General features: G+C 40.4%; 1 protein-coding gene across 4 annotated transcripts in view; it reads left to right on the plus strand.

Annotated features, from left to right (window-relative positions):
• GBF1 (golgi brefeldin A resistant guanine nucleotide exchange factor 1) overlaps positions 1-22,306 on the plus strand; it is a 324,935-nt gene that overhangs the window by 242,100 nt on the left and 60,529 nt on the right. For all 4 annotated transcript variants that reach the window (XM_026710970.2, XM_026710972.2, XM_026710971.2 and 1 more), the window contains exons 29-32: positions 2,137-2,290; positions 3,708-3,927; positions 5,146-5,303; positions 6,619-6,862. In XM_026710970.2, coding sequence (XP_026566755.1) covers positions 2,137-2,290; positions 3,708-3,927; positions 5,146-5,303; positions 6,619-6,862 — 776 coding nt within the window. The remainder of the gene's footprint in view (positions 1-2,136; positions 2,291-3,707; positions 3,928-5,145; positions 5,304-6,618; positions 6,863-22,306) is intronic.

A 22,306-nucleotide genomic window follows, 5' to 3' on the forward strand; every position in this document is an offset into this window, starting at 1 on the left:
TTTTGCCAGAAAGCTGAAATAAATGTTGGTTTCCAGCAAAAACTTGTAAATAGCTGTCATAAGACTGCAGGACGCTGCAAACAGCCCTAAGTGCATTGAGCATTCAAACTGCAGACCAGCTGTTGGAACTTTAAATCTGCTCATAAGTAGCCCTGGGGAGGTTTGTTGTAAATTCAAATGGCTGCCAAGCAACTTTTTGTAAGTTGAGGACTACCTGTATAAAATTAGCAACAACAGTCACCACATAAAATGAAAACATGGGTTAATTTCCACTTGAAAACAATCATAAGTGCAGATAGTTTAGCAAAATTATGCATTGATTGACTGAGAGTGAAGTCTTAGAATTTTAAAAATCCGTTACACTGTTAATATATGACCAATTATGTGTTTGTCTATGTGTGTCTCTCACAGATACATACATTTATACATGTATTAATTGTCTGATATCCTTTAAACACATGTGCACACACCCATATAAAAGGGGAAAAACGTGTAAAGTTAATATTTAATTGAAGGGACAAAACTGTTCCTACAAGCCAAGGATTTAAATGAAAGTTTCTCTACTGATATATCTGAATATTGATCATTTAATAAAAATGCATCAAATATCTCAATCTTATCATCATGAATGGAATTTATCAAACTAAAGGCCAAGTGTATTAGTTCTAATCACCACAGTATGCTTATTAATATTACAACATTGGAAATCTTGTACTAACAAGCAACAGAAAAAGCTCTTCTTTATCAACCAACTGATAACATCTCTCAAGAAGAATTTCTAGCTAGGCATTGTATAGAAACAGCAGATACTATCTCTAATGATAAATTGATCTCTCTTTAAAATCTACTATACCCAAAAGTAACCCTATAATAACTAAGAAAAGTAATATCAAACATATTCCTACAAATAGATCAAAAGATATTTTGTACCTTCTTGAAATATCTCAATTTATACTTACCATATAAAGTATAAATGGAGTGGGGCAGCGAGTGCCTACAACAATGTTTCCACAAGTAAAATCAAGTGCCTGTGACAACACTTGCGCGAGTTGGGCCATAAGAGCCCGCGTGAGCACCCACGACACTCACAGAAATGCTCGCAAATGGGTCTGTGCATGCGCACATGCATTTGCATCAACCAGCTACTTATGCAGCCTGGAGGTCAATAGGCCACAGCCCCATATGGGCTAGTGGCCCACATGTTGGGGACCCCTGGATTAGTGGACCCTAATTTTAGCTAAATTATTTATTTGATTTGTATCTTGCTTTTATTTTGTACAACTCAGGACAGTGTATATAATTATCCTTCCTATTTCTCTTGCAGCAGCAACCCTGTGAGATGAGTTGGGCTAAGAGTCACCCAGCCAGCTTCCATGCTTTAATGGAAGACTAGAACTTACAGCAGGGGTGTCAAACTCGATTTCAGTGAGGGCTGCATCAGGGTTGTGTTTGACCTTGGTAGGCCATGGGCATGGCCAAGGTGACCACTTGACATGACTTGTGACAGGCACTTGGGGTGGCCTGAGCGCTCTGCCAGTGAAAATGGGCTCCCAAACTCTGTTTTCAGCCATGACAGCCTCCTGCAACCCTCTGCCAGCAAACACAGAGCTCGGGAGAGACACATGCAGCTCTCACAAGCTCCGTTTTCGGCCGCAATGGCCTCCTGTAAACCTTTGCCAGCAAAAACAAAATTGTAGGGGGAGGGGCTGCGTTTTTGCTGGCAGAGGGTTGCAGGGGAGGCTGTTGTGGCCAAAAATGGGGCTCATAGGGACTACATGCGGTCCCTCGAGCACCAGTTTTTGTTGGCAAAGGGCTGCAGGAGGCCATCACAGCCGAAAACAGAGTCTGGGAGGGCCGCACATGAAGCTCCTTAGCTCTGTTTTCGCTGACAGAGGCACTGTGGGCCAATCCGTTGTTTCCAGGGCAGCCCCGTGGGCTAGATCTAAGCACCCCATGGGCCTGGGGGTCTTGAATTTGACACCCTTGATTTACAGTCTCCCATTTAAGGCCAGCACCTTAACCAAATTGGCTGTGAGTAAATTATCACACATGCCAACTACCAGCTGTTTGGAATAAAGCCTGTGTTTTGGTTTATCTTTTGCCCACGATACTCTTTTTCTTTTCCTGTCTCTATAGGGATCGTGTGACTTTTGTTTGGCAGGCAATGCGAGATCATCTTTACCATTTATGTATTAATGCTACAGAATACTGTTGTTTAGTGGAAAGAGCAGTAGTAGGTCTATTGAGACTGGCAATCCGACTTCTGCGCAGAGAAGAAATAAGTGCCCAGGTAAATACAGCTCTGTATGATGTGTCAGTTTTCTGAAGGGACTAATTTCATTGTTTCTCTTCAACATTAGTTCCTTTATTATCTTTATGGTCATGATTCACACTCTTGGGCTCTGTGCCTACGCAGTAAATTATTGGGAATGTTCCAATACTCATGGTTCATATGTTAAGGGTAGAATTCTTGCCTTTCCTTTTGGTTTTTGGTTTTGACCACCACAAGAAGTGTTTCCAGAATTTTTCCATGTTGTTTCAAGACATCTTTTGGACATATTCACATATTCTCCCCCCCTCCCCCCACCATCCCTTCATCTCACTTTCTCTGTCGGTTTGAGATTTTCATTCAGATTTTACTCCTTCTATTATTATCCTTATCAACTAGAGAGATAAGACAACCAGACTCCTTTTTCATGTTCAGAAAATACTTATGGTTACATCTAACAAATAAGCAGAATGGCTCACTCCCTTGGGTTTGGTGTTATACAGAGCACGCAGGAGAAGAAGGCGGGGGGGAAAGGGAACTCTCCACACCAACAGCAACCAATCACAGTCACATTGCTTCATGCACTCTTCAATCAATCAGCTATAACTGTGTGTTCTGGCTCACTGCACAACTACCCTGCACCAGATACTAAATTTAAGCATCTTAAGAGGGATACAGTGGGTTAGTTGGGGCGGTAGAGGTGAGGACACACAATGAAGTGACTACAGCAATGTGGCCGTGACCAATTGTCCTATTCCATATCAGGCAGGATATTACTCTAGGATAACAAAGGCTGTGGGTTTGGGGAAGTTCTTTTCCTTCTTTATTAGGGGCTCGGGGTTGCCAATTATTCATGTTTCCTATGGGAAAAAGTAACCAGATTCTTTCCACATTTGTTTGATGTTAAGGAAGTGTTTTGAGATGAATTCAGAAGGTTGATCAAACAACAGATTACCCCACATAAAAGTCAGAAAAAGGAGGTATCATTTGCAATATCATAGCAGTGCAGCAAATGTCTGAGGTGATTCCTTCATTTCTGACACCCAACTTCAAAATTACTGCATTTAAACATAAATTTTGTAAAGATTTAAAACTTTTCAGTTTTCAAAATCTTTATATATAACATGTTTAAATATCAGGGTCACTCTGTGAGTGAGATAGGTGGTCTCTAATAAATAATAAAATATATTTTATTACAATCTATTATTTATTACTACTTCCCTCTCTTTACTTCCTTCATGTTTCAAAAGATTTAAAGTAGGAATAAATTCAGGAGAAAAAGCTTTATGATTTTTCACCAAGCAAGAACATACAATTACAAATCTAGTTATTATTCTTATAATACAGACTTGAATGTGCTGCTAGCAATTAGCAAACATGAATCTGGTACAGGTATAATTTATGTTTCTTGTAGTTACCATGATTTCTCTCCGAGTAGGTGTTGCTCTCCTTGCGAATCTTGCTCATGATGAAACCCAGCATGTTAAACAGGGCAAGTCATCAGATTGCATTTGGCCTTCATGAGCTTCTCAAGACTAATGCTGCCAATATTCACTCTGGAGAAGACTGGTACACACTCTTTACTCTCTTGGAATGCATTGGTTCTGGGGTGAAACCACCCCCAGTGCTGCAACCTACAAGAACAGAGAATGATACAGGTAATTGGTCATTGGCAATGGGTTTTCTTGTTGAGAAGCAAGCTACCAATTTGTTAACAGTTGTTGCTTTAGACATTTTGTTTAGTAAAGAGGCTCACAAAAAACCAAGTCTGATTGCAACTTCTTTCTCCAACAGATTAAAAAACCAGAAGTTTTTACCTTTTCATTTTTCCCACTTATATTTCCAGTTGTTATGATTAAATATAAAAATAGCAGCTGATTAAAAACTATGTTTTACTAGGAGTATGGAAATAAAATTTATAGGCAGGATTCACAAAGCTTCATAGTATCAATATGCAGCTAGTAGGAAGTTGCGGCTTCAAGGTATTCTGGAAATACTGTGGAACTTACTGAGAAGTTAAGCCACACAGGAAATCAACTGCATATAAAAACTAAAACTATTTTTATTAAAATTGGCCATAATAACAGAATCGTGCAAGTCTGATTATGCTCTTTCTCTTCTTCATTATACTTCAGTGAATAGAGAAATGTTTGCCTGAATCATTTCTGAATAATCTCATTATTCTAGCTTTTAAAAAATGTAATCTTTTTGCCTAGATTTCCTGCATGTTGCAGTCAAAGTCATCTTCCTTTTTCTCTACAATTACTTGCCTCTCAGTTTTCCTGTCAAAATTGTGGAGAAGACAGTATACTAGAGAGAGATTATATAAAATGCTCGAACCACTAGATTCTTAGGGTAAAGTAGAAGATGCTTGCTTTTTCTGCTGGGAATCAAAGGGTGACAGTGACCTAGGTTTAGTTTAAATTAAACCACCAAGAATGGGTGAAATGATGGATTCTCAGCTTTGCTTCCCATTTTACCAAAAAGGGAAGGAAAAGAAAAGCATGGATTTGTGACATTCCTGGAACTTTAAAATAGTGTCTCGTGGAAAGAAAGCTGGATGAGAAGGTTGTTAGTCTCAGTTCTACCTAAAGACTATCATGAATGTGTGCATTTGTATATGGGGCACTTAACACAACTGTAATTTCAGGTTATTTAGTGTTTGTTTATTTATTTATTTAACTTATATCCTACCATTTTTGCTATGATTTGCACAATTCCCAGTCGATGTTATATGTAGTCATTCATAGAGTGAATCACATTAGTCCAAGGCACCATTGGAGCATTTGCATTTCCATCATAACAGTCTCTGGTGGCATAAAAAATAAGCTCTTGCACATTTGCTTAATTCCATTTTGTTTAATTATTTGTTTAAGGAGCTCAATCAGACAGTGAGATCTCCTACCATCCAAATGAAACCAGCCTAGATCGTGGCTACACTTCTGATTCAGAGGTATATGCAGATCACAGCAAGCAAAGTAAATTGCATCGTTCTGTCACTGATGTAGATGTGGTGAACAGTGGCTGGCTTGTGGTAAGTAATTTTGGGTATTTTGGTCTCTTTATATGTATCTGAGATGAATAAATAGTAAATAATTAAGGATTTTCTCCATCTTTGAAAAAAATAAAAGGATCATGTCCCTCATTTACCATGTTAAAAATAATTCTACATACACAAACTTTGTTCTAAGCCCTCAACGGTGGTTAAGGTAACATTGAGAATTATGTGTGTTAACTGGGCATGAGCACGCTTCAAATGTAGCCTATAATTTTCCCAAATCAAGAAATAGTTTGGTTTGTTTTCAAGGCAAGCCAGTCCATTGGTCCTCTTATCTCATTCACTGTTTTCTCTTTTTATGTTGTGAACATAAGAAGCTGCTTTATCTTGAATTATCTTATTCAGTGCATCTAATCATTGCTTACATTGTCCTATTCTTGATGTGAGTTAATACTGGGACTTACAAAATGACAAAATGTTATAACATCAGAAATATTAAAGAAAATATTTGAAGAATAGAGCCAGAAATTAGTTATAATGTCAACACTATTGGTATTAATGTCTGCTTTTATGGACAAACTATATCTAAAAAATTTAATGAAGGAATGACAGATGTAAAACAATTTTTTTCTGACATGACGGAGAAAGTACTGAAAGTAGAACTACAAGTGAGAGGCCAAAAGAATAATTTGGAAAAGGACATTTGCTTGATATAAAAAAGGCTGAAGTTTTAAAAATTAAAAGGAAAGTAAAAATGATAAACCAAGAGAATGACCTGGATTTTTTTGGGGGGGAGGGGTAGAATATACAAAAGAGAGTTGATAAAATCTCTGTCTCATGGGATGAAGAGTGAAGAAAAATAAAATCCTACAGCAATCATTGAATTAAAAATTAAGACAAGTTTCAGAAAAGGAATACAAAGTTGATTTATTTGATCAAAGATAAAGTAAGACTTTTTCGCAAAGTTCTAGCAACCCTTTCTGAACTTTCTGCTGATGCAAGGATTGACAAATTGATATTTATGAATTTGTTTGTAGGTCAGGGATGGGATTTGGGATGAAAAGCGATCTGTTTGTAACCTAAAGGGTGTGAAGAGTTATTAAATTGGTTTATAGTTGTGCTGAAGGTTGGAAGTCTATTTCTTTTCCTTTTTTATTATATTAATTCTTTTCTTTTTCTTCTTTTTCCCCTGCACTTTTTGTTCTTTTCTTTCTTTTTCCTTTTCTAAGTTTAGTTCTGTTACTTTTTACTATTGTTATAATTTTTTAAATAAAATTATATTTAAAAAGCACATTGGCTTCAATTAGAACATATGGTTTCCTTTAAGCTTTGAATAATCTCTACTTCACAGGTTGGGAAAGATGACATTGATAATTCAACCATGGCTGGACTTTCCAGACTAGGCAATTCTCCCCTTGTGAATCAGTATAGTCTGACTGTGGGAATGGACCTGGGTCCTCATAATACCAAATCTCTCATGAAGTGTGTTGAGTCCTTATCTTTTATTGTGAGAGATGCAGCTCATGTAACCCCTGAGAACTTTGAGCTGTGCGTCAAAACAATCCGCATCTTTGTGGAAGCCAGTCTAAATGGAGGTAAGCCAGATTTCTATTAGTTTCTATATGGCCCAAAAGCTCCAACTATACTACTATTATTACTACTACTGCTAATGTGTGTTATCATTGTCATATTTATTTGAAACAGCAAGGAAATATTTATATAATCTAGCTGTCGGTCTCTCCTTAGAGGGAGCAATGCCGAAGTCTAACTTAGGGGTTAATATGAAGAATGTGCTGTGCATCTGTCAGATAAAATTTGTCGCATTCACTCTATGTCAGACTCCACCCATAGAAGAGAATTTATGGAGGTGATGGGGGCTACATCTTGCAAGGTGAGCTGGAAAGAGTTTGAGCCTGTTGCATGAAGAAGTGGATAAGCTCTCCCAGCTGCTAGTTCGACCACTTGTATGCTCTATGCCCCTTCTGGATAATGAAGGCCTCATGGGAGGCGTCGCATGTATGGATCTTGGCAATAGTTAACAACTCCTTGAAAGAGGGAATGATCCCATCACTTTTTAAAGAGGTGATGGTGTGCCCCCTCCTCACAGGATCATTGCTTGATCCAGTTAGCCTGGGCAGTTTTCAACCAGTGTCCAACCTCTTTTTAGGAAAGATGATAGAGCGAGTGATCACATAGCAGCTTTGGAGAATTCTGGATGAGGCAGATTATTTTCAGTTGGGGTCCAGACTAAGGCTTGATATGGCACTGATTGCACTCATGGATGACTCTGGTAGGAGTATGATGAAAGTAGTGCATCCATCCTGATGCTTCTTGATCTCTCAGTGGCATTCTATACCATTGATTGTGGTATCCTTCTGAGCTGGCTCCAATAATTGCGGGTGGGTGGCACTGTATTGTGCTGGTTCTCTTCCTTCCTCTGTGGCCAGTTCCAATTGGTATTATTAGAAGGAGAGAGATCTAGCCGTGGCCCCTATTTTGTGTTCTATTTAAGATTTACATGAAGCTGCTGGGTGAGGTGATCCATCAGTTTGGGGTAAGATATCATCACTCGCAGTTTTATATTTCTATGTCAGGTCCCTTGAATGATGCTGTGGACGTACTATTCCAGTATCTGGAGACTGTTGGGGACTGGACTCATTGGAGGTTTTTCCATCTCTGGTTTTGGATGGGATTGCATTGAACCAAGAGACTTTGTGCACAATTTGGAGATCCTCGTGGTCTTGCAGCTCCTGCTCAAAAAAATAGGCGGCAATCATGGCTAGGAAAGCCTTCCACAACTCTGGGTGGAACATTGTGCCTACACCTGGATTGGGAGGCCATGCTCACCAGTAACTCACACTCTTGTAACCTTCAAATTAGATTACCTTACACCAGGGGTCCCCAACCACCGGGCCACGGACCGGTACTGGTCCGTGGATCATTTGGTACCGGGCCGGAAAGAAAATAAAAATAAAATAAAAATAAAATAAAATAAAAATGGCGGCTTTCTTTGCCTTCGGTGAATGCTGCTGGGATCAGGGATCAAGGACACAAATGAAAGAAGGGGAGGGAGGAAGCAACCAAAGCCTGTCCTGCTCTCCGGCTCAGCGGCTTCGGTTTCCTCCCGCCTCATTCCTCTCTCAGTCGCTCTCTCGCTCCTCCACCAGTCCAGGAAGAAACTGCTTCAAAGAAGCCGGCAGGGTGGCTTTTCCTGTCGGCGCAGCTCCTCCGAAGTGCCCGTTCACCCCCACCCCGCTGCCCGTGGTTCAATCCAATGCTCCGTTCTGCCTGCCTGCCTTCGTTTCTGGTTGTTTCGGACTAGCTTTGGCTGAGAATAATAACTATTCGCCTCTTTTACCCAGCCGAAGCTGCTCCGAAACAACCAGAAATGAAGGCAGGCAGGCAGGCAGAACGAAGCACTGGATTGAACCGTGGGCGGCGGGGTGGGGGTGAACGGGCGCTTCGGAGGAGCTGCACTGACAGGAAAAGCCACCCTGCCGGCTTCTTTGAAGCAGTTTCTTCCTGGGCTGGTGGAGGAGCGAGAGAGCGACTGAGAGAGGAACGAGGCAGACACCTGAGGGATAAGGCTGAGGGAGGGAGGGGGACACCTGAGGGATGAGGCTGAGGGAAGCAGAGCTGAGAGGCGGGGCTTCTCAGCCATCCTGCAGGGACTTGTCCTGAGCCGCAGAGACAGCCGCGGGCCGCCGCTGCCACCCAGCGCTCAGTTTTGAAGGCACTCCTCAGCCCGGTGCAGTTCCTGAATCTGCAGCTGAAACCCTCCGTTTTAAATGTCCCAATAGAAGAGTCACTCAGGGTTGCAATGAGGAGGCATTGGCGCTCCCTGAATTTGGTGGTTTGCTGGCAGACGTTTTATTACCTGACTAGGTAACAACATCAGATGTTATCTAATCAGGTAATGAAACGTCTGCAAGCAAACCACCAAACTCGGACTCCTCCCCCTCCCCCCTCCTTGAAAAAGTGTCATCGCCGTCCCCCCGGTCCTTGAAAAAGTCTTTCTGCGTGAAACTGGTCCCTGGTACAAAAAAGGTTGGGGACCACTGCCTTACATAGTCTACGTGGGCTGCCACTGAAGACCATATGGAAGCTCCAATTGGTGCAAAATGTTACCATGCATATATCGTGTTTCCCGAGCCTTTTATTTATTTATATAAATAAATATATATGGGCTGTCACGCCCGTAGCTGGATTTCGGGCTGACACAGTGTGGAGATGAAGGGGGGAGTAATAAGAGGGAATTTGGTGAACAAAATAGAATAGGTCTCTGGTGAGTCAGAGCCATTCTAACAGGTGGCCAGCCCCAGGAGGAGAAGAGAGCTGTAATCAGGCAACCAGCTAGTATCCAGATTGGATAATGTGATTTATTGTTTTGAGAAGACTGGAAACTTTCTCTTCTTTTTTTTAAGTTATATTGTTTTTAAGACAAACAAACAAACACAACATAAAAACATCAAACCATCTTCCATATATGTGCATACAGTGTGTCGGTTGGTTTACAAATTGTTTTGTGCTTCCACTTCGTATTCTTCAATTACAATTACATATCTAACTGTTTGTTCCTTTTTGTATATTATAGGATAAGAAAATGCTTCAATAGTCGATAGCGAGACCGGAATTTTCAAATAACATTGCCTTTTAGTCTTCTCCCAGTTTAACCACAGAGACTTCCATATATAATGTCTTCTAAAATACCCCTGTGTTTTAGTTCCTTTATACCATAAAAAAGCATGCCACCCCAACAACAGATCATGTCCTTCTAATGTCAACAATCTAGCATTTCTTAATGTTATCCATTCCTTGACCCACATCAAATTTGTAGCTTGGTAGTACAACTCCCAATTAGGCAAACCAAATTCTCCTTTCATTCTAGCATCTTGCAAAAGTTTTAATTTTATTCTCACTTTCTTACCTTGCCATATATATTTCAATAGAATTTTATTTAAATCTTCAAAATAATCTTTTCCAAGCCTAATTGGAATTGTTTGGAACAAATATAAAATTCTGGGTAATATTTTCATCTTGATTGTTGATATTCTCCCTATTAATGATAGTTGTAAATTTTCCCATTTCGCCAAATCTAGCACTATCTGCTCCTTAAGTTTAATATAGTTATTCTCTTTTAATATACTACATCTTGCTGTCAAATGTATCCCCAAGTACTTGACCTTATTTGTGACCTGGATTTTCAGTACATCCGCCAGTTCTTCCTTTTGTCTTGATAACATAATCTTTGTTTTGTCTTTATTTATTTTCAAACCAGCCACCTTCCCATATACCTCTATCTTTTCTTATCTTTATATTTCAATGTTTTCTCTCTTGCCACCTGCAATATTTGTATTTTAATGGCTTTCTTTGTAAATCTGATGTGAACTTCTCTTGGTAAGCTATTTCTCATTGCATATCTTGTGAAGACTCGAAAAACCTCATCTATTCCATCCATCATCTTCTCTTTGGTTATTTCCAGAGCTTCAGCTTCAGATTTCTATCATTATCTCAGCTAAGTTTTGTCCCTTTTCTTCCTCTATGTTTTGGAATCTGAGATAAAATTCTGATCTATCCATCTCCCATCTCAGCATCCCACTTTTATCTTGTTCAACCACAGTTAATCTGCCATCAATATCTCCAGTCTTCTTATCCCTTTGTTTGTCTTCTTCAATATTTTGGAATCTCTCATCATACTTCATCATCATTTGTTGAATATTCTCTACCTTTTCATCAGTTTTTTCTATTCTCCTTTCAATATTCTCTGTTCTTGCTTGTATGCTTTGAATTCCTTGCATTATCATCTGCAGTGTCACCTTTTCCTGTTCTTTTTCTTGTTGTAATATCATCTGTATTGAGCGTTGTCCTCCAGATAATGAAGAGGAAGAAGTAGGAATTGAAGAACCAGCTGCTGTTAGTTTCCTGCTCACTTCAGACGATTCAAAATCTTCAGGTTCTTCTAGACCTTAATCCACTCGTGAAATAACCAATTGTAATTCCAAATAAAAATAGTGGAAAAAAAGAAGCAAGATAAAAAAAAATTTCTTCAGGTTCTTTTATACCTTAATCCAACCGATTAGTTAAATAGCAGTAAAAACTCAAAAAAGGAAGAAAAAACCATAAACAGAAAAAGGAAAAAATTGTTAAATCTTGTAGGAGGCAGAAAAATAAAAAGTAAAAAACTAAGGAAGAAAAAAAAGTTCTTTAGGTTCTTCAACACCTTAATCCAATTAAAAAGTCTCAGGTATAAAAAGGTATACAAAAAAAAGGAAGCCACAAAAGAAAAACCAATATGGAAACTAAATAAAAAATGCAGGAGAGGGAGAGAGAAAAAAGAAAAAAGACTACTCCCTTTAAAAAAAAAAGAAGGAAAACATTAATACTAAGACTTTTCCTTTAAAATAAAATGCAAAAGTAAAAACCAGGCTCCAAAAACAAAAAAGAAAGACAAAAGCAAGTTCCAAAAGGCCAAAGATCCAAATGACTATTACAAATAATAAGCTGATAAGGAGGGGGTTTGTTAAGGTGAGGAATAGCCCAGCTTAAAAAAGAGAAAAAGAACACACTGCACCTATTTAATTATCCAGGGCTTTTCTTAAGTCTCCCTCTGGACTCTTCTCTTGAGTCTTATCGTCTTTTTTCTGTGTATTTCAACACCAGACTGCAGCTACTGATAGAAACTCAGAAGAGCACCTGCAATAGTACTCTTCCATGCTCTTCCCTCTATCTTATCGGACAGGCTCAAAGTCCTTGAAAAGAAGTCTGAATTCTTTCTCAGCTTTGTCTGGTTGAGAGAGAGAAAAAAGAGAAACAATGTTTCTAAGCCTCTAGTTGGCAGTGTTACAAAGTTTCCTCTATTTTCACTTTCCCCCTTCTTTTCCAAACAAATTATTATAAAAATCAGTTAAAAAGGAAAAAGAGTTTAGAAAAAAAAAAGCTAAAAGGGAATCTCTAGCCTAAAATATTATAAAGACAAAAAGGAGAAGAGACAAAAAAGAAAAAATAAGGTAGAAAAAAAAGAGCAATCCAGTTCAAAGTAAAAAATCATATATCCAGCAAAAAAAAGAAAAAAATTAATTTGACTTCCCATTTAAAATCGCCGCTTAATCACTTCTGTCTGAGATTTTCCAGATTCTTTCTTTTCCTTAGGGTGTCCTTTTAAATCTTAAAGTAAAGAAAAAATTTTCACCAAACCGGCACACTTTCTCTTTCTGTTCTCTTTCGTTTCGGAGCTGTCCCAACTTCAGCAGCTTTAATGGCTGCCTCTTTGCTGCTGGCAAAAAGAGCTTCTCGTGGATCTACCAGGGACTTTATGGTATCCCTGGGATCGACAGGATGCGCTCTTTACATTCACCGTCTCTTCGGGATGGTTTAGATCCGTTTGGACCATCCAGGAGCAAAGATATCGGCAGCAATCTCAAGATTGCATGCTGTATCGTCACGACGCCAGCTCCACCCTCTGGAAACTTTTTCTTTTAAGGTTGTGAAAAGCCCGGGAAGATTAAGAACTGGCTTTTCACCAGCTTGTACCAGGATGTTATTTCCAATAAAAATTGTTCTTTGACGAATTGAATTGGCTCAAAAAGTTCTGATTTGCAATGGCTGTAATTCCTGGAATGCTGACATGGGCACTATGAAATGGAGCTCTGTTTCAAAGTGCCCCATATGCAAGCAGACAGAGTTTCCAGTCTCCCTCTGGACAAAAAGTGTCCGGTGGTGCCAGATGGAGGCAGAGGTGGGGGGAGGAATGCAGGCGATTCCAGTCTGTCCCACCATTTCAGCTTGCCCGCGGCTGTACCAGGGCAGATGCGTGCATAGGGCATCAGGATTGGCTGCTTCCCCCGGTGTCTCATTCTCCACCTGCTGCCGGTGCCACCATGCAATCCTCCCTTGAGCCAAGCAGCCTCGCAACATTGCCTGTTTTCCCCCACACCTCTGCCTCCATGTTTGGACGTATCTGGGCTGCATTAAGGGGCCAGTGGGTTGCTGCTGCTGCTGGATACCACCGGCCCCTGCACACTCGCCACCTCTTGTGCAGTCACGGTAGTAACTCATGGCACACATAACATCACTCTGGTGTGAGTTGCACTGGTTACCAGTGGGTTTCCAAGTACCATTCAAGGTGCTGGTTGTTAAAACCCTACATGGCTTGGGACTGGGGTATCTGAGGAATCACTTCTCTCAAAGAGTTTCTATCTGTCCAACCAAGCCAAGAAGAATGGGCATGTTTCCGATCCTATCAGTCAAACATGTTGACTGGCGGGGAGCTGAAGGCAAGCTTTTTCTGCAGTGGCCCCTGATCTATAGAACATTCTCCCTTCAGAGATTAGAATGGCCACAAACCTGTTAGCATTTTGTAAACCTCTAAAAACTTGGCTATGTTCTTGAGCCTAGACCACTAAATGTGTTAGGGCTCCTGGCTATATTGTTAATAGATAGAATAGAATAGAATTCTTTATTGGCCAAGTGTGATTGGACACATAAGGAATTTGTCTTGGTGCAAATGCTCTCAGTATACATAAAAGAAAAGATACATTCATCAAGAGTCAAGAATCATGGAACTTCCAGTTTGGGCTTCTTCAGCGATGGACCAAACTCCGCGATTTTGAACTATGCTTGCCGCTGGAGCACCCCGAGCCGTTTGGATTCAGGGCTGAAGCCACCCCATAGAGGTGAGAAGGGGGAGACCACCAGTGGGGTTGAGGAGAGCTGCATCTGTCCTTGGCTGGCCATTACTCCCTTTCCCAAGGGCAGTTGCAGCGGTGGTCAGAAATGGCCACCTCAAAGAAGAACCCGACCGGATAAGATTGTGAAGGAGGAAATTAAAAGGAGAAAGTTTTGACTGACCGGGTTAAACTGAGAAAACATCTATGTAAGGTACCCTGGAATTTGAACTATAAAGATTAATATCATTCCTAAAGAAGATTTTTAAGCAGTGAAGGAGAAGGGGAAAGGGAAAATATTGGGGTTTTTTTCTCTCACATTGATAGTTCTAATTGACTTTGAATGTTAAGAAGAAGAGATCCAAGCAAGAAATTGATATTGATCTACTTTGACATTAATAGGCAATCTTAAACTGAAAATTAAGTGTCAAAGGAATAATAAAGACTTTTGGATATTTTAAAACTTTGGATATTTTAAAACTTACAAAAGAAGGGAAGCAGTGGGAAAAAAAGGATGGGATCTGGAAAAATGGAGGAGACCACCAGGAAGTAAAGAGAATTAACAGTGGAATTTCAACAAGACTCCTAAAAGATACATTGTAGCTGAAACTTTTTTACAAGATAACAGAGCCCCCGGAAAAAGAAAGTGAAAAAAGAAGCAAGAAGAAACAATTTTGGATTATTTGGTGATTTTTGGAATTTTGAATACTGGATTTTAAGGATATGAACTAAAATCAATTGGGGGGTTGTTTAAAAGTGTTAAAATGGCATCACTCCTTGAAGAGCTGAAAACGATACTTAAAAAACAGAAAGAAGACGCACAAGAGGGAAGAGGAACTTTTGGCTTTGTATTTCAATTTTTAGAAATGGAGATTCTGAACTATGAAAAACAACAAGAAACACTTGCAGAACAAGAAGGGCGGGACAAAGAAGAAGCCATCTTTAATGATCAAATAACTTTAAGTGGGGTAAAAAAGGGAAAGGGAGGAAAGGAGTTAAACATTTAAGATCTGAAAAAAACAACCAAAAAGAAGAATAGTTTGAAAAGTAATTACAACATTAGGAAGAAGCAGAGGAGAGGACCACAGAAGAGAGAATCAAAGAGAAAGGGGGACAAAAGAGGGAAGGAGAAGAAGAGGGGGAAGATGGAAAGGATAAGACAGAAACAGGATATAGAAAAGCAGGGAAAATATACAAGGATTAAAGGTTTAAACCTACTTAAAAGACAGATAAATGGTTAAAAATTTAACTTAAAGAGAAGGTTCTGCAAGGGTACACGAGATAGCATTGTTATATTAGAAATAGTAAAGAGTTAGAAAATGTAAAATATAGATGATTAAAGTGGCAGGTATAATTGGCATTGTTATGTAATGGGATGTTTGTTAATAAATAAATGAATTAAAATAGGAAAGGATGGGAATATTTTAACTGCTTTCTATGATTTATAAAAATATAATGGAAAAGAAATATGAAAGACTCTTAATGGACAGGATGACAGGATGAATTTGAATATATTATTTACTACTGTTAATAATCATTGTTTCTTTTTTTGCTTAGAACTTACTGACTTTTAAGGGAGTGTACCATGCAGAATTTGGTTAAAAAATTATATGATGCAATGTTATAATTATAATAGTCAAAAACATAAATGGAAAGAGAGGAATCTGCAAGGGTACAAGAGATTATATTGTTTAATTAAAAACAGTAATGAGCCAGAAAATATGAAATACAGGTGATTAAAGTGAATGGCAACTGATACTATTAAGTAATGTTACTATTACTTATACTATTAAGTCTGTTAATAATTAAATGAAATAAAGAGAGAAAGAGAATAAAAGCAGGGAAAGATGGAAATATTTTAATTCACTTTGATGAATTATAAAACTTAATTGAAAAGAATAAGTATTTTATTTAATATTGTCATATATGTATGTATGTATGTATGTATGTATGTATGTATGATGTGGCTCCGGGCTTGGATTCAGCTCCTGTGACTGATATGAGTTCAAGTGAGGAGGTCATGGCAGAAAAATATGAGCCGGCATGGCTCAGTGATTGGACTGGTAACCAGGATGAGGAGATGGACATGACAAAGGACAACAGACCTGATGTATTAGAATTGTCAGGACCTTTGACCTCCTCTGGTTCCTTATCTGATCAACAGCCGGGAATGGCTGACAGGGAAGTCTTGAGAGAGTCTTCTAGTGGAGATGAGAACTTGGAAAATTTGTGGTTAAATGTAAAAAACAGAAGACGGTTGAGAAGGCAAAATCAGCTGGAGCGAATGAGGAGAGCGAGTCAGTAAATTAGCACGTTGCCTCAATGAGTATAAAAGGACACAGCTGGGCTGGTACATTTTGCCAGGAACAAAGTGACTATTTGAGTGAGGATGTTACAGCAAGAAGCTCTGAGACTGGAGATTTATTGCCAGGACTGGTTTGCCAGACAGAGTAAAGTTTTATGCTGTGGATTGAGGTTTCTGCCAGCCATTATCTTGTAAGACTTCTTTCCGTTTGATTTAATTGTGAAATGGCTGCTTTCTGATTTGTTCGTTTGAATTTTCAAGGGGAGTCATAACATATATATATATATATATATATATATATATATATATATATATATATATATATATATATAAATATAAATATAAATATAAATATAAATATAAATATAAATATAAATATAAATAAATAAAACCGGATAACCAAATATACCCAAATAACCAAAGATCCACATACAAATACCCGCGAGAACCTCAGAAAACAAATATTGCTCCTCTACGTGGAGGAAACCCAGCATCTGACCAGGACTTATGAAAAACTTGAAGTCCAAAGAGCTTCCATTTTATGTGACCTCGCATTCCTATCCAACTGCCGAGATCAAAATTTAATTCCCACAAGCTTCCAATTGAAATTCCACACCCAACACAGCAGCCACCAAACGCATCCTAAAAAGAACAGAATTGGCCCTAATTAGAAATGGACTTCACACAAAAAGATTTCTCCTAGACCAAATTAACAAAGATCTCCTCACACTTCACCTCAGACTCAGCAACAAGATTCACCCCTTACTTTGGGACAAATCCAAACAACCCGCTGTCTGGAGAGCCGAAATACAGACCACCCTCAAGACAGACACACACCAACAAACTCAGAAAACTACAACAATGCCAGAAACAAACTCCTCCCCCCTCACAGCCACACATGAAACAAACAGTGCACAACATCTCAGACAAGATCCTCACCGAAGCCGAAGCCAAGGTCCTTTAGAAAGGATTCAACTTTGCTGTCGCTCCCAAACACATCCCCACAGAAACCATCATATGCGGAGTTGAAACCAGCCTGACCAAAACCAATCCTGATGATGCTAATAGAATCAGACTCGAAATCACCAACATCCTCTGCACCAGCAAACCACCCAAAAGCAACTTATCCAAAGAACAAACTACACTACGTAACCTGAAAGAAGACACCAGCATAATAATCCTACCAGCAGACAAGGGTAACGCGACAGTGGTTATGAACACATCTGACTACCAAACCAAGTTAACCAACCTACTCCAAGACCCCACATACAAACCCCTAAAGACAGAACCCACCACCTACCTAGAAAAAACCACCAGATCCAAAATAAAAGCCTTCCCCATCAGCGAAGAAATCCAGCAAAGAATCATACCCAGAGAGAAATCATCCAGATGCTCTAAGCTTTATGGTCTCTCCAAGATACACAAAGAAGGAATCCCACTTAGACCAATAGTCAGCTCCATAGGCTCACCTCTACAAAACCTAGCCAAATTTCTTGCCAAACAACTACAGCCCTATGCAGAATCCATCAACTCACATGTAAGAAACTCATTCCAGTCCATCGAGATCATAAAGAAACAAAACTTACAACCCAGCGCCCTACTAGTGAGCTTCGATGTCATATCCCTCTTCACCCAAGTGCCAATAAAAAAAGCCTTTGACAGCCATCCAAAACAAATACAACCCCCCCAAGCACATCCTAGATCTGACCAACCACTGCCTATCCAATACATACTTCACCTACAACAGACAAAAATACAAACAAATAGAAGGAGCACCCATGGGATCACCCCTCTCACCTGTCATCGCAAACCTCTACATGGAACACTGAAACACAAGCTCTAGAAAAATATGATCACAAACCCAAACTCTGGCTCAGATACGTAGATGACACCTTCATAATCTGGCCACACGGGAAAGAAAAACTGAACAACTTCCTCACACATCTGAACAGCCTACACCCCAAAATACAATTCACCATGGAAACAGAAGCTAACAATCAACTTCCCTTCCTAGATGTCTTGGTGTACAAAAAATCCAATGGCTCCCTAGGACACACAATCTACCAGAAGAAAACACATACAAACTGCTATCTACACGCACTCTCACACCACCCAGCACAGATCAATTCCGTAGCCAAGACACTCATCTCCAGAACAAAATGCTTAGCCAACGAACAACAGTTAAAAACCGAACTACACACTCTCACTAACGTGCTAACAGCCAATGGATTCCAAAGAAAGAAGATTACCCACCTAATCCAAAAAGAAACCCCAACCAAAATCCCAGACAGAGAACAAGAGAACGGCAAAGCCCTCCTCGCATATATAAAAGGCACTAAAGACAAAATCAAGATCCTCCAAAAACACAACATTAAAACAGCATTCTGCACAAACAGAAAAATATCCACCATCCTAAGAAACCCTAAAGACAAAATTGAGTTAGAAAACCAAGGAGTATACGAAATCCCTTGCACCGCCTGCCCCACCACATACATCGGACAAACTAACAGAAGAATAAGTGCACGCATTGAAGAACATAAGAACTCAATCAAAAAAGAAGAACCAACCTCTTCCCTGGTCCAACACCTCAAAGCCACAGGACATGAGATTAACTTTAAAAATACCAGAACTATCGCCAAAACCAAACACTTCAACAACAGAATAATCAGAGAAGCCATAGAGATAGAAAAACGCCCACACCGCATGAATAAACGAGATGACACCTCCCGCCTACCAGCCATTTGGAAACCCACCCTCACGAACAGACGAGTACCTAACATGAAGAATGACACCAGACCCACACCCACGAGGGCCACACAAGATGCTACCACCACACTTCCACGTAGAAAGCAGACTCACACCCACACAGAAGATGAGACACGACCATGGACCAGAAGCCGCACTGCAGCTGCATCACTACCCACTTCAAACCCCTCCGAGCCATACATGAAGCGAACTGACACCCACCATGAAGATGCGGCACGACCACGAACCCGAAGCCAAACAGCAGGATCACAGCTCACCAGCTCAAATCCCCCAGCAACTAAGACTAACCTGAGCACAACCAAGCCCCCACCTGAACAGAACACACCTCCAGCCAATCAGAACACGGCCAACCCCCCAACCAATCAGAACACAGCCAAACCCCCAACCAATCAGAAGACAGCCAAGCCCCACCCAATCAAGTCACACCCCCACTAGCAGTTAAAAGAAAGAAGCAGCTGCAAGCTCACATTACTCTGAGAAGCACAGAGTAGAAGGCACAAGCCTGAAAATGATGAATGAGACTTCATCGAAAGGTTGCCTAGATACTTCCAATCTTACACGGGAGAAAACCCGAATAACCAAAGATCCACATACAAATACCCACGTGAACCTCAGAAAATATATATATATTTATAGTAGTTGTGCTTTTAAAGTTGTAGCGACGTTTCAGCAGAATCTCATCTGCCATCATCAGGCTTCTGTATAGTGTTCATCTGTGAGTCAGATGAGATTCTGCTGAAACGTCGCTACAACTTTAAAAGCACAACTACTATGACGTGGGAAAATACCTGAACAAAGCCGAATGCCATACATGTAAGTACCCGCGAAAACTTAAGAAAACATACATACATATATATATACACACACACACACACACACACACACACACACCGGCATATAAGATGACTTTTTTGCCTTGAAAAACATGCCTCCAAGTGGGGGGGTTGTCTTATATGCCGGCAAATACATTATCACTCAGTGCAAGAGCGACGGGGGCGGAGCGCCACAACTTGCGAAGCCCTTTCAAGCCCAGCCAGAGTCTCTCTTCCTCCTCCACCCAGCTTGGGGCGCTTGCGGAGGCCAATCTGGGGGTGGGGTAGGGGTGGAGCGAGAGGGTCTCTGGCAGGGCCACTTCACCCAGCCAGCCCCGAGCCGCATAATGGCCCGGAGAGTGGGGGGGAGAAGGTGGTGGGGGTGGACTGTGGCGCCCCTCCTTCTGGGCAGCGGGGTGGGGCCGGCAATTTGCTCCTCCCGCTTCTCCCTCCCTCTTTGAAAGACCAGGAGGGCTGTGCTTGGGGCGGGGGGGTGTCCTCGGGAAGTTCCTGATGGGACCCCACTGGGCAGGGCCACCTGGCTCCCAAGCTTCTTTCCAGGGTCCCCTTGGGAAGAAAAGGGTCCGGTGGGTGGTGGAAGAAGGTGAGGGACCTCCTCCCGTCCCCTGCGGAGGGGAAGCCCAGTGGGCAGGTGGGTTGCTTGGAGGAGGTGACCCGGCAGCACTCCGGGTTTCCCCTCCGCCATGCGGCTCGGGGCCAGGCGTGAGCACCCAAGAGGAAAAAGCAAGCCGCAAGTTGCTGGGAAGTTGCTCGGGTGCTGGGAGCCGCTGTCGTGAGCGGCTCGTGGGGCACGTACACGAGGAGGAGGGCTTTTAAAGTGCCACCCGAGCAGGACCGCCGAGTTGGGAAATGGGGCACCAAGGCAGGGCAAGGCTCCACCAGCAGCGGCCTAGCTTTAGGTGGGCTCGGATACCCTTGAGCGCGGTTTGTTGTTTGTTCTCTCCTGAGACTCGCATTTGGAAAGCGTGGAAAATAGTAGCAGGAGCAGCCGTGGTGTTACTTTTTCTTATATATAATATAAGAAGGGCCCATTTATAATGGGCCCTTTATATATTATAAGGGCCCATTATAAATGTCGCAAATTATATATAAGAATATTATATATTATATATATTATAATTCTTATATATAATTTGCGCATTTTATAATGGGCCCTTTATAATGGCCTTTCATAAAATTGGTTCGCCCTCGAATGCAGATCTGATTTTCCATGTGGCCCCTGACAGAAATTAATTGCCCACCCCTGTTGTATATATATAGTTATATAATCTCAGGGTATTTCCCAGTAAGTTTTAAACTCTGAATCTCACCAGTCTATATCTCTAATAAAAAGAGGGGGAAAAAATCAATATACATTCCCATGTGATATCCCCCTTATACTATCCCTAACCCTTATCTCTAAATCTCTCGGCCTTATCATTTCTTTTAATTTTAGCCAGCTTTCCCTTTTCTGGGTTTTTCTGGTCTTTCTTCTTTTTTCCTTCTAATATTATTTTTATTTTCCTCTGCCTATCAGCCATCTTTTCCCCCGCCCTTCTCTGTTTTCTTTTTTGCAGTTTTTTCTTGTACAGTTCCTTCTTCTGCTTAATCTTAGGAGCATTTTCTCTTTTATTTGTTCCCTCTTTCATCAATATCTCAGATTTAGGTCCTTTTATGTCTTTTGGCAATGGCCCTTGTTCTCCATACTCACCTGGGCTGCTTTCCTTCTTTAACTCCTCCTCTCTGGGTTTTCTTTGTTCTTCTATGAACTGCATCACCATTACTTTGCCTACAAATATATCCAATAGTCTCTTTCTTTTAACATTCCTCTCACAGTTTGAAGTTCTGACTTAAATTCGTTGCTCATTTCTTCCATTTTTTAATCTGTTGAGTTATTCTTTTATTTTATTAAAAGTCAACGTTTTCTGTCATGGTCCTTGCCAAAAGTCTCTGTTTATCTCAGTTTCCCTTTCTTCTGTTTCCTTGACTCAATCAACAGCAAACAGTCCCAAGATATTTGCTGCAATCCCCTCCCCCTTTTTTTAGGCTTCCAGGGTTCTTGTTATGCTATAGTCTTTTATTTCTTTCACACATTTATATGACCAGTAATTTTCTTTAACCATTAAATGGCATTCTATATCGCTTCCACTTTTCAACATTCTTTTTTTAATTCTCTTTTCCGTTGTATTAACATTAAATTTTATCCATTCCAGGCAAGTCTAGCATTTTATCCAATGCCTAATTAGTGCCCAATTCTGTATATTATTCCAAATTTAATCTCTGCTTTCTTATAGTACTTTATTTCTGTTTTTTTATTTACCTTGTATTTTCCTCTTATTTCCCATTTGCTGCTATCACACTTCCAGATGAGGGATCTTTCCTTCTACTTTTTGGGGTTGTCAAAAAGTGTTCAAGTTATTTTGTCTGGTTACATGTTGCTCACCACTTCACCGCTCCAGCACACACTTAAATCCCGGCAGCTTCCCGTCTTCT

Source organism: Pseudonaja textilis, chromosome 4 (assembly GCF_049901715.1).
Source record: "Pseudonaja textilis isolate UNSWEBS1 chromosome 4, rPseTex1.2, whole genome shotgun sequence".
Classification (NCBI taxonomy): domain Eukaryota; kingdom Metazoa; phylum Chordata; class Lepidosauria; order Squamata; family Elapidae; genus Pseudonaja; species Pseudonaja textilis.